Source organism: Neolamprologus multifasciatus, chromosome 22 (genome assembly GCF_963576455.1).
Source record: "Neolamprologus multifasciatus chromosome 22, fNeoMul1.2, whole genome shotgun sequence".
Taxonomy (NCBI): domain Eukaryota; kingdom Metazoa; phylum Chordata; class Actinopteri; order Cichliformes; family Cichlidae; genus Neolamprologus; species Neolamprologus multifasciatus.
Genome location: NC_140459.1, coordinates 31,872,471 through 31,885,905, shown reverse-complemented (window position 1 = coordinate 31,885,905; position 13,435 = coordinate 31,872,471). Strand labels below are relative to the sequence as shown.

General features: G+C 39.9%; 2 protein-coding genes and 1 non-coding gene across 4 annotated transcripts in view; 1 reads left to right on the top strand and 2 right to left on the bottom strand.

Moving 5' to 3' along the window:
- The window catches only part of LOC146493773 (uncharacterized), a 561,837-nt gene that overhangs the window by 281,361 nt on the left and 267,041 nt on the right, over positions 1-13,435 (top strand). The gene's annotated exons all lie outside the window — the stretch shown is intronic.
- Positions 3,155-3,226, bottom strand: trnah-gug (transfer RNA histidin (anticodon GUG)). Its single transcript has one exon. It is a non-coding gene; the product is annotated as a tRNA-His (tRNA).
- Positions 9,671-12,997, bottom strand: LOC146493790 (uncharacterized). Of its 2 annotated transcripts, XM_085149807.1 has the most exons (4): positions 12,702-12,997; positions 10,281-11,370; positions 10,037-10,190; positions 9,671-9,806 (listed from the first exon to the last, which is right to left on the bottom strand). In XM_085149807.1, the coding sequence occupies exons 1-2, from the start codon at positions 12,751-12,753 to the stop codon at positions 10,601-10,603; spliced, it is 822 nt and encodes a 273-aa protein (XP_085005933.1). In that variant the 5' UTR covers positions 12,754-12,997; the 3' UTR covers positions 9,671-9,806; positions 10,037-10,190; positions 10,281-10,600. The 2 variants fall into 2 exon arrangements, with proteins under 2 accessions (XP_085005933.1, XP_085005931.1); XM_085149805.1 differs by having other exon boundaries at positions 10,037-11,370.

Here is a 13,435-nt window from a genome sequence, read left to right as displayed (position 1 = left end):
GCAAGAGAGAGGGTGAGAGAAAGAAAAAAAACAAACCCACGGCTCGCGATAAGGAGCCGGCTCGCGTCGTTCACGTCAAAGAGCCGGCTCTAAGAGCCATTTTGTTCACGACCGACACATCACTATTACTAACACATTGTAGATAAGTTTATTGCTGAACGACACAGCTAGCAGTCTCACACTCTTTAGATTTTTGAAGTTTTGTTTGTAACGGTTTAGTCTCTCACACCTTACCCTTTTCTCCCCAGTATCAAAATAGTATGACTCCCAAAGTACGGCTGAGTAAACAAACAAGGACTCCAAAGTCAGAACAGAAAGATACAGTTGGAAGATTAATGACTGCGTTTTGAATTTGAACTTCATTTAGAACTGAGATTCTAAGTTGTAAGCAGAAATCTTATGCTCAGCCAGAAGTAACTTTCCCCACTTTCACAATGCTGAGGTGTCAAATCCACTACTGCCAACAGATGGTTTGTTACACGCGGGACGAGAAGGGCAAGCCACCCCTTACTTACACAGCCACGCACTATAGATTTTTAAAGTTGTGGTGCATAATGGTTTAGCCACAGATGTAACTTCCACTTTTGATAAAGATCACTCCACCTGCATATTTCTTAAGAAATGAAGCGTCTTTATTAAGCTCTTATTTATAAATGTCTACACAACAATAGACACCGTATACTCTGTGAAATTATAGTCTTCTGCTTCGATTGGCTTGCATTTTAAACTCCCAACCTTTCAGGTTGTTATGAACGGCTTATATTTCTAACATTTTGTGATGTAAAAGTGATCCACGCTGCTTTTTTATTTTCTGTATGATGGAATGACTTAAGACATGGGTTATTTAAACAATTATCAATTACAGAGTGATGGCCATAGTACTTTACGCGGGCCAAATATGTTAAGGATAATGTTTCTCAATGTAAAATTGCAAAGAACTTTTGGATAGGACACAACATCTTATAGACCACGGGTCGGCAACCCTGGGCACGCATGCCACAGCTGGCACGCCAAGATTTAACTAATGGCGCAACCGTAGGGTGATTTTTTGTTTCTATGGGCCGATGTTTTTTTTTTTTGCTTGTTTCATAAACAATGAAAGGTGGTGGATTGCCCAGCTGTTGCCAGATGTGTAAAAATAACTCAGTTGTTTGGTGGTGGCTATGGCGGAGCTTCCACAGAGGCCAGCAGGTGGATGAGAGAAAGGGGAGGAGGAAAGACCCGAGGCGGCCGCTGGTCCAAGTGTCAGGTGAACTGAACTTCAGGTAAGAAGTTATGACCTGCAGTCTATCTGGGTCAGATATGAACCAAGTTTAGGTGGAGTTTACTTTCGTTGTGCTGACTTTTTACAGTCAGTTACAATAACTCGTACTGTGTACTAGCTAGCATGATGGAGTTTCTATACAGCTGGGTGCTATGATGTTACTGATAGTGAACTTTATTTTATTCATAAGGTTAGTTAGTAGAGTTGCCAAATGATGGAAAAAAAAAACGGAATTGTCCTGTATTCAGAGAAAATATTACGCGTTTCATATTAAGCTGAAAAGGAACACAGTTTCTCCCGTACTTCAGCTACAATGGAAAAAGACACAACGCTGGAGTTATTCTGTGTCTTTGCTGCACAGCTGCCTCTTCTTCTCTCATTCTCTCCCCCTCCCTCTCCTGTTGCTACTTCAATCATGAAACTGATCAATGATCAGCTGATCGGTATTTCTCTTGTTTGTTTATCTCCCACTCAGAGCCATAACACCATCCATGGCTGCAGTATGGAACAGATGTGGGTGTGTCCTCATCTCCCACAGGAGTCCAAATCGTCATCAAACAGCCCTACAGACACAAAAACGTGAAAAAATAAACAACCAGACTATCAGCAGTGATTTAAGTACTTTAAGACCTCTGTGAAAATCATTTACAGTATATATCACAGAATGTAAGAACTTTATAATCACAGAGCACAGAGAAAAGTACTAAACTGAATCAATTTCAGCTTTCATTTTTCATGATGTATATTGTATTAATAATTAAATTTCATTATCTGTAGCTTTACCACACATTTGCCACACAGGTGTAGATACTGTAGGTTCAGTGAATGCTTAAATTGTACTGATTAGAATATACTGGACATTCAGAGCTAAGATTCAGCGCACTGTGTTAGAGGCTGGGATTTGATGAATTCATCATATATACAACCTTTGATCATCGTTTATGTCCAGTTGAGAATGAATCTGTGCACTCACATATTAAATGAACTGAAATCAGTAGTGTGATCTCCAGTCTTGATATAAGGAATGAGAGAACTGACAGCTGTTATTTTAATCAGCCTGTCTCAGTTGTTTTAACTCACAAGTATCACAAAGTAATGTGGTAACATCTGGACTGATGAGTTTACTGTCAGCATTTTAATCGCTAGTTTAAAGGCTGTAGGTTGCAGCCGTTGCTCTAACACTGTATAAATGTAACAGGACTCAGTGCTGGTTCTAACAATCTGAGCTGCTTCAAGCTTTATTTGTGAAGAGCACAGCAGCTTACAAAACACGTAGCTAGCTCGTACAGCTGCAACGTAAAATTTTCATAAGCTAAGATAACCTTAAAATAACAGAGTTACGTGCGGTGATGCTAGCGTTAGCCATGTTAGCGCGTTACCTTCAACAGGTGGTCAGACTGAATAAACAGGCACACAGTCAGAGGTTGCGCTCTCCGTTTCGCTGCAGGGTCCCTTCATTCTTCACATATCCATGTCAAGCCGAGTGTAAATCCCGAGGCTGAACGGCCTTTGTACAAGCGCACACGCTTCTTAGCAGAGCGAAGCTATGAGCTACAAAAATCCAAAAATCTTCAGGCTGCACTGATTGACTGATTGTCCACCTGCTCCAACTCCTTATGAAACATATGTGTAATTGAATAATGATTCAAACCCACAATGCCTTCCGAATCATGTGACAACCCCCTTGGCGTTCGTACTTGCGCTTCGCTGTTCCACTTGAACGACATATTGTTGTTGCAGTTAGCAATTAGCCTGTAGCCTATCGTTCGCTCAAAAGGCGTGATGGGTGTTTCAACTTACGAAAATTTTAGACTTACAAAAAACCCTCAGGAATGAATTAATTTCATAAGTCAGGGTTCCACTGTATTTGCTTTGAAAGCTTCGTCTCAATGCCGTGACCCGGATTCGAACCGGGGTTGCTGCGGCCACAACGCAGAGTACTAACCACTATACAATCACGGCTGGTCAGCTCCAGGCTGAACGTCCATGTAGTCGATTACCTCCAATCCACAGGAGTCCATTTTAAACCCACTAAGCAGGACTGTACATTTTAAGTTTGACACGTTTAGGTCGTATCAACATTGGAACTACAAACATGTTGTGCTTTTCACTGCCAGTTACAGTCTGGATGTTGCATTTTCTTATTCCACCGTAAAAGCCTGGTATCTGCGTGTAACAGCTGACCTGTACGATGTGCAGAAGATCACCAAAATGTATTTACCGTCAGACCACGAGACGCCCCTGTGTTAATGGAGATATTGTTACTGTGCCACGTGCGTAAATGTGCGCATCATTGACACAGATTTTGAGATTGATATAAGGGAAAAAGCACAATAAAGATCAGATGACCAGTTGCTCTGCAGCCGTGATCGTATAGTGTTTAGTACTTTGCATTGTGGCCGCAGCAATCCTGGTTTGAATCCGGGTCACGGCAGAGTGGTTGTGATTTGTAGTTGGGGACCTTCATGTTTTTAGTGGTAAATAGTTGTTTGTGTGTGTTTTCATTTTTTCCATTTAAAAGGTATACTTTGCCTCATTCTCGAGTTATCGCATAAGAACATTTGCAGAAAACTTGGCCTCTGACTTTTACCTCGAGGTTGAGAAAAATCCAAGTTGCTTCTTTCTTGAGTTATCACATTCACAAGAATTACAGAAATATGAAGTGCTCCAGTAAATATGTTGTTATACTGCAAGAGCATCACAAGCATTTAACATGAAACCTTCCCAGCTTGGGGAAAAACACAGGGTGACCCTGAGATTTCATAATGATGAAACAGCAGCTTCAGATAAGACTTTCTGGTAGCTGAGATCAGCACCGTGTTTAGGACGAACACTTTGACCAGACTTTGTGCCTGTACATTTTTATTCACAAAGTTGTTGAAAAAATCCGTCAGAGTATGGATGACATGCAACAGTAAAAGACACTGAATTATTATTATTTTGATTAAACAGAAGATTTCCAACAAAGACATAATACAGCCAAAAAAAAGGGTTAAAGTATTTTTAAAAAATCAAAATGATGTTTAAAAACAGCTATTTGTATCAAGTTATGTCACATTTTCTCAAATAAAATAAAAATAATAAAGTAAAATTGGTATTAATTCAAATAAAAATTGTAGTGTAATATATAAGAAAATGTTTAGTTGTTTAAGTACCACCTATTGTGTAGGAACACATGATGTAAAAATGTCCTTGTTCCAGCGTTGATGAATCATATCAAGAAGTCAAAGCCTTTATGCCTTAGACTTTATGGAAGCAGTTTTTTTGTCATTAAATTCTGAACTCGTGCTCCACTTTATCTGCTGTATTTGCTTTAAAAGCTTCACCTCAATGCTGTGACCCAGATTCGAACCGGGGTTGCTGCGGCCACAACACAGAGTACTAACCACTATACGATCACAGCTTGTCAGCTGCAGGCTGAACGTCCATGTAGTCAATCACCTCCAATCCACAGAACATGTTGTGCTTTTCACTGCCAGTTACAGTCTGGAATTTGCTTTTTTTTTCATGTTCCACCGTAAAAACTGGAATCTGCATGTAACAGCTGACCTGTACGATGTGCAGAAGAACAAAAATTCCCACTAATTTTGGTATGATCCGAGCTCAGGCACTAGGCGACTGAGCACAGCACTTACGCATGTATGCGAGGGGGGAGAAGCTGCTGCCTGCGAGTTTGCTGTTGGAGAAGTGCAGACAGGCAGACAGAGGAAAGCTTAAGTTTGACCAGGTACCAAAGCAAATCATTCGTACTGTACAAATAATGTAAACATGACGGCGTATCACGAAAGATTGATATCAAACTGATCACTTGACCCATGTTAAGTTACTTGCTCTTCGAGTAAATCAACAAATGGCGAAATGAAAAGCCGAACAACAACAATGCTGTTTCTTTAGAGAGTCATAGCTTACATGTGTGTTTATTTCATATTTTCAGTTGTTACCCTCCACGGCTAAATAAAGCTCTCTGAACCAGTTTCAGTTATGTACTGATGAACACAACAATGGACATGAGAGGCTTCTTACAAAGAAAAAACTCAGGTAGATGTTATTTTATGTATTATGCTTTGTATGTTGTTCAGTGTATTTCTATGCAAAACAAGAGGAATTTCAATACACAGCAGTATATTCAATTCAATTCAATTCAATTTTATTTATATAGCGCCAAATCACAACAAAAGTCGCCTCAAGGCACTTCATAGATAGATAGCATAGATAGCAAGCACTTTGGCGACAGTGGGAAGGAAAAACTCCCTTTTAACAGGAAGAAACCTCCGGCAGAACCAGGCTCAGGGAGGGGCGGCCATCTGCTGCGACCGGTTGGGGTGAGAGAAGGAAGACAGGATAAAAGACATGCTGTGGAAGAGAGACAAAGGTTAATAACAGATATGATTCAATGCAGAGAAGTCTATTAACACATAGTGAGTGAGAAAGGTGACTGGAAAGGAAAAACTCAATGCATCATGGGAATCCCCCGGCAGCCTACGTCTATTGCAGCATAACTAAGGGAGGATTCAGGGTCACCTGGTCCAGCCCTAACTATATGTTTTAGCAAAAAGGAAAGTTTTAAGCCTAATCTTAAAAGTAGGGATAGTGTCTGTCTCCCGAATCCAAACTGGAAGCTGGTTCCACAGAAGAGGGGCCTGAAAACTGAAGGCTCTCCCTCCCATTCTACTTTTAAATACTCTAGGAACAACAAGTAGGCCTGCAGAGCGAGAGCGAAGTGCTCTAATAGGGTGATATGGTACTACAAGGTCATTAAGATAAGATGGGGCCTGATTATTTAAGACCTTGTATGTGAGGAGCAGGATTTTGAATTCAATTCTGGATTTAACAGGAAGCCAATGGAGGGAAGCCAAAACAGGAGAAATCTGCTCTCTCTTTCTAGTCCCTGTCAGTACTCTTGCTGCAGCATTTTGGATTAGCTGAAGGCTTTTCAGTGAGTTTTTTGGACATCCTGATAATAATGAATTGCAGTAGTCCAGCCTGGAAGTAATAAATGCATGAACTAGTTTTTCAGCGTCACTCTGAGACAGGATATTTCTAATTTTAGAGATGTTGTGCAAATGGAAGAACGCAGACTTACATATTTGTTTAATATGCGCGTTGAAGGACATATCCTGGTCAAAAATGACTCCAAGGTTCCTCACAGTGTTACTGGAGGCCAAGGTAATGCCATGCAGAGTAAGAATCTGGTTAGATACCATATTCCTAAGCTTTTCAGCACCGAGTACAATAACCTCAGTTTTATCTGAATTAAGAAGCAGAAAGTTAGCGGTCATCCAGGTCTTTATGTCTTTAAGACATTCCTGCAGTTTAACTAATTGGTGTGTGTTATCTGGCTTCATGGACAGATAGAGCTGGGTGTCATCTGCATAGCAGTGAAAATGTATGCTATGTCTTCTAATGATGCTGCCTAGGGGAAGCATGTATAATGTAAACAGAATTGGTCCTAGCACTGAACCCTGTGGAACTCCATAATTAACCTCAGTGTGTGAAGAGGACTCTCCATTTACATGCACAAATTGGAGTCTATTAGATAGATATGATACAAACCACTGCAGTGCAATACCTGTAATACCTACAGCATGTTCTAATCGCTCTAATAGGATATTATGGTCAACAGTATCGAATGCTGCACTAAGGTCAAGAAGGACAAGCACAGAGATGAGTCCACTGTCAGAGGCCATAAGAAGATCATTTGTAACCTTCACTAAAGCTGTTTCTGTGCTGTGATGAGCTCTGAAACCTGACTGAAACTCTTCAAATAAACCATTCCTCTGCAGATGATCTGTTAGCTGTTTGACAACTACTCTTTCAAGGATTTTTGATATGAAAGGAAGGTTGGAGATTGGCCTATAATTAGCTAAGACTGCTGGGTCTAGAGATGGCTTTTTGAGTAAAGGTTTAACTACAGCCAGCTTGAAGGCCTGTGGTACATAGCCGATTATTAGAGATAGGTTGATCATATATAAGATCGAAGAATTAATCAATGGCAGGACTTCTTTGAGCAGTTTTGTAGGAATGGGGTCTAAAAGACACGTTGATGGTTTGGAGGAAGTAATTATTGAAGTTAACTCAGAAAGATCAATTGGAGAAAAAGAGTCTAACTTAACATCAATGGTACTAAGAGTAGCTGCAGATAATATTACATCTGTGGGATGATTATTGGTAATTTTTTCTCTAATGATAAAAATTTTATTTGTGAAGAAGTTCATGAAGTCATCACTAGTTAACGTTAAAGGGATGGTTGGCTCAAAAGAGCTCTGACTTTTTGTCAGCCTGGCTACAGTGCTGAAGAGAAACCTGGGGTTGTTCTTATTTTCCTCAATCAGTGACGAATAGTAAGATGTTCTGGCTTTGCTGAGGGCTTTCTTATAAAGCAACAAACTATTTCTCCAGGCTAAATGATGATCCTCTAAATTTGTGACACGCCATTTCCTCTCCAGATTACGAGTCATCTGCTTTAGGGTACGTGTTTGAGAATTATACCACGGAGTCAGGTACTTCTGATTAGAGACCTTAGTTTTCACTGGAGCTACAGTATCCAGAGTCGTACGTAGTGAGGAGGTGAAAATTATTAACAAGATAATAGCCATTATATGTATCAATTTCATACTATGTTTGCACCTCTGAAGCCCAACTGATCCCCCATGACTGCATTTAATGTCGATCATCTATATGAGATGAGCAAAGTCTGTGTATCAAAAGGTTTCTGACAATATTGCTGGACTTAATTGAGCTATTGATGTAAAAGTGCCTGGTTGTGTTGCACTGACCCTATGTTACTAAATATAGGCTGTCATATATTAACTGTTCCTCTACGTTCCTCAATGAATGCAGCCATTATTACACCCCTGAAAACAGGAAGGAAAGAATCACAAGAGTGATTTTGTGTTGTTATATCACAGAGTAGTTTAATGCAATGAGGAGAATGTGCGAAAGCCCCCTAGTGGAGATTGGAGACACTACCAATCGATCCCAGAAACTAGCCGATTAGTATTGTACAGATCGCAGTTCTTGTGAATAAAATGACAACCATTGATGCAACATGAAAAATAATAACTTTTAAACTATTTTCATATCTTATTTACATTGTCTTTATGTTTATGTCAACTAAGATGAATGTGCATTAACTGCATTACTTTTTACTTTCAGTTGTGAACCCTTTTTATATATAATAATAAGAATATCACATGACTGTGGCCTTGTGTTATACCCTCTCTGCTGCAGTGATGCTGCAGACAAACACAAACATCGTGATTAGACATTCAAGAAGAGCCTCTTAAAGATGAAGGTCTGTGTCTCTTGACCTAAACACATAATCCAGTTAAATCTGATTTATGTTCATTAATGCCCCTCACACTGTAACTTAAAGTAATAAATCGGTCACTCATTAATTACAGAAGTACGTCTGTGAGCATAAAGATGTAAGCCTTGGACCATCAGGATGAAATGTGGTTGGGAAACTTAACAAGCTTTGATAAAACTTCATCAGTAGCTCAAGCAAGACCTCAAAACCTTCGATCACCACGGGTGGTTAGCAGACTGTGGTTGTACCATGCAGCCTAACAACATGCAGTAAATTGCAGGTTAAAGCAGTCTGCTTACACATTGTTAAACGAGGGAAGGGAACTAATGTGGCTGTCACATTACCCTCTTGTCCCATTTCATCCCAGGACTCGATTAAATTGCTGCTCACTTTCTACAATACTTAAAACTGATCAGTAGGACCTGAAACTGCAAACATTCAAACATTCAGGCCAAGAATCAGTTGGTGAACATATTAATCTACTACAATTAGCAAAAATGAATAAATAAACAGAAGAAAGTTAGAGTGATAACAGAGTCATGCAAGTTTTTGACCAGGAGGTTAAACTCATGCAAATGACCTTCACCCAGGCTCATGGAAACAATCTCCTGCTTATAAACAGCAGATCATTTGTGTCAGTGTCAGGATGGTTTATATTTGAGCTTTTAGTTCACACAGAACAATTTTTATTAATTTCTTTTTAGCAATTACCAAAGTCTGTGAATCCCCAACTTGTTCAGTTGTTCTTTTTGCTCCCCATGAGGTCACTTTCACCATGTGACAAAAACAACACCCCACTGTACACACTCGGGCCACCAGCAACTTTCTAAATCCTCAATAAAAAGCTGACAGGTTGCAATGATGTTCCAAATAACTTATTAAGAAAACAACTAAATACACAGAAAATGTTATGAAAATTGGTTTATTTTATATCTCCTACTTTGAAATGATGCAATAAAAATATGTATAAAACATCACAAACTGTAATATTTTACAAATGCTTACATCCTGCTGATGCAATGGAGACATCTTCCAGTGACCTCATCCGTGTGAGTGTGAGGAGGATCCTAAACCCACCGATACAGAAGTGCATGTTCACAACTCCCTCTGTGCAGGCGGGGTCAGGACCCTCCTCACCCTGGGTGGGGAGGGGTGGTGCTGTGGCCAGTCAGGTATGAAGTGCTGAGAGTGGATCTTTGGTCCTCTGTGCAGCTCTGTCCACTCTCAGCTTCCCTGCAAAGCAATAACACAAGAAAGACGTCATTTTAACACAAAACAGCATTTTCATTGTTGGTAGCTGCAGTATGTTGTTAAAAAGCAATTTTAAACCCAACGTATACACATGAAAAATATAAATAAACCTAAACCTACAGTGCTGCTGACATAGGATGATGATTTATACCAACTATTGGAAGAATTTCGTCTTCAAGGCAGTTTGTTGTCAATGTGAGGTGATAACTTACATAGTTGGAACACAGCACCACTCTCCAGTTTTTCACTTGGTCATCCATCCTTCTCATCGGGTTGGTCGGGGTAAGGCTGTCTTCTGGGTGGGGTGTTAGCTCCATCTTGGACGTTGAGTGTCTGAAGTGTTGAATTCTTAGCCACAGGCTATACCTTATGTAAAAACAAGAGACTACAGTCAGTTCACTGCATCATTTTTAAACCTTTTCTACTTATTTGTGTTGACATTAAGTACAGACTTACCTTTGTCCTGCATGGTGAATTAGGGCTTGGGAAAAACTTATATTATTCATTTAAAAAGTTACCTGTGATATTAAGAAAGAAGTAATAACAACTAAAAAACTACCTTTCAGTCACAATGTAATATTAATATTAATGTCACATATCAAGAAAAAAACAATACATTTCACATGTGCGAGTCAGATGTTCTTATATCTGTGTTACAAACAGGCTTAACTTAAACATTACAAAGTTAATTAAAAAGTAAAAGATATTTACAAACACTGCAAAACACAAAGGCCAACTTAAGTGTTACAAAGTTTAAAAACACGTTCTAACATAAACTAATCAGAGTCACTGTCATCAAGGGAAAGGTTAAAAAGCCTCTCCCAGAAACATCTGACTCCAAAACAACCTGAGGATGTTGAAGGGGCATCAAACTGGTCACTTACCTTGCACCTCTTTGCACTTACCTCTTCGGTGCAGATGTCTTCTCTGCTTCTCTTTTCTGAGGAAGGAGCAGCAGAGGGAGCAGCTGAGGAAGGAGCGGCAGAGGGAGCAGCAGAGGGAGCAGCTGAGGATGGAGCAGCAGAGGAAGGAGCAGCTGAGAAAGCAGATGAGAGAGCAGCTGAGGAAGGAGCAGCAGAGGGAGCAGCTGAGGGAGGAGCAGCTGGTGGATCACCAACTGGGGCAACAACTCGAGAGAAGAGTGGGGCGTTGGCCTGGCCGAAAGGCGGCATGGCGATAGGGGCAGCACCTGGAGCAATAGGATGTTGCCAATCGTGCCAAAACGGCTCTGGAGGGTGCTCCCGGATGAGAGGGGAATCATCACTCTCATCCATGGTGTCATACCCCGAGTCATCGCTAAGCCAATCCCCCCACTCTTCTGAGTCGTTCCAGTCAGATGAATTCTCAGTCTGTTCACTCACCTCTTCATCGTCTACAGGTAGGTAGGGGGGGTACTCACCTTCCTGTTCACCGTCATCAGCATCTGGTGCTTCATGAGAAGAGGGTGAGGGTGAGAGAGGGAAAAAATACTCACCATACTCACCTTCGCTGATACGCTGGGTATCAGTGTCCTGAGCAGGGCGTTCAACCACATAGTCAAGACGCCCTGTGAAGAAACAATTTTTAAAATAACATTAGGAATGTAATAGACACCCAGTGTTAAAGCAACAGACCTACATCTGTTAGTTTGAGCAGAGGATGAGAGGAAAGCATTTTATGTCAGACTGAATGACACTTCTACTTGTTCAATCTTTAAGTGAAGTTTTTTAATAGAAGACCACCAAACCTCCACCAAGGCAGCTCACTCTGTGTACTTTTAAGGTGACACTATATTGACACTATATATGACACTGTATTTTGTGTACATTCAATTTGTTTTATTTGTTCTTTGTAAGCCTTTATGCAAACACTATGTTGGAATAGGTAATGGATAATAGGTATTGATTTGTAAATAGCCGGACATGAGTAACTTATTATATAAATATACTACAGTAAATGTATAACTAACCATGCAGCTCATTCTCCTGTTTTATTTACAATTCACGATGTCACACATTTTGAAAAAAGCTCATAGGTTAAATATGTGGATGCAAACCATAATGTAACATTTAGACCACATGTACCAATCTCATGTCCTAAATATAAAAAATATATTTTTTTAAAATAAAAACACAACCTCCTTGGCAAGAGTAAAAATTGCACACACACAAAGCTCTGCAGGTATGTCTGAAAATGATGCTCAAGTGGAAAACAAACAAACAAACAAACAGAAACTCTTAAATGTGCACAAGGACTGTATCTGCCATAAGGACAGATACATCTAATCTGTGGTAAACATGCTATCCCTGTGTAAATATCCCTGTGTACAATTTCTCTCTCTGCTATCTAATAAGGTTAAAAGCATTACTGTAATAGAAGATAGGTCTTAATACCATTATTACTACTGTTTTCATATTCTTTTGATATTATTTTATTTTATTTTTTTTTTATCTTTGTGTTTTGCAGCAGAGAAAAAATATAGTTTATGTCAATAAAGCCTTTGATCCGGAGAAGAAAAGGATGTTAGGAGGGGACCTGGATCTGTGTGTTTACACCTGCGTGTTCTGACGCCATGACATCTTGAAGATGCCGTTACCACAGAAACTGATTTTTGGGCATTTTACAAATTTTAGTCCATTAAACTATTTTTAACCATTTCATTTTATAGAAAAGTATCAAATTTGAAGCCTTCAAATCAAAGTAATACCTGTTTTTTTCATATTCATACACCAGTCGTTAATAATTTCTACACCTCTCCCGGAAAATTTAAAGCATACAAACAATTTACGGGAAACAATCTTGGAATACACATATTTGATCGCGTTAAAACTTGATATTCACACTGGAACTTGTTAAATTATTACAGTCATTTAAATTTAAAGAAACTTTCAAACGTACCTGCAGCGAAGTCCAGGTGACTGTCGAGGAGTCCGGGTCCACGGCGAGCCATCTTCAAACTTGAAAAACAAAAACAAGTACAAACGATCCACAGATGAAGTACTTGTTGTCGCTTTCAAGTAAAATCCGCTTTCAGTAAAATGTTTGCAAAACTTAGCTTTCCACAGGCTGAGGTTGGAGCAGGTCGAAACAAGTCCACGAGCAAGTGTAAAGGGACGATTGGAACCTTGTGCAGCATTTATATACCCTCGGCGGCCATGGTTACGGTTGTCAACGTGCGTTTACACGTGCACGCATAGCTGGACTGGCCAGCGGCCCACCTGCTGGCGATTTTTTATTTTTATGGGCTGATCGATTTTTTTATTTTTTATTTTGGAAGGGTTTAAATAATGAAAGGTGTTGGATTGGCCAATTGGTCATGATCGTCTCTAGGCTGGACCAATTACAGCCGAGGAGGTCGGATGCACCCTCCCCCTTGTTTAGCAAACTTATAGGCCATCCATCGGCTCTTTGTTACTTCGGAAACATGTCTTAAACAATTTCCACGACGTAATCCGATAACAACCGATCTCTTTACCCGTCGGCTTCCCGTGGCTGTCATGCAACAGGTGTTGTGCCAAAAAGTGATTTCCAATGTTTGCGTGTATTTTTTATGTGTAATATCTATGTTGGTAAATAGACTTCGGTGAACAGCGTTTACAAAGGGGCTATATATGGAATTAAAAAATTATCTG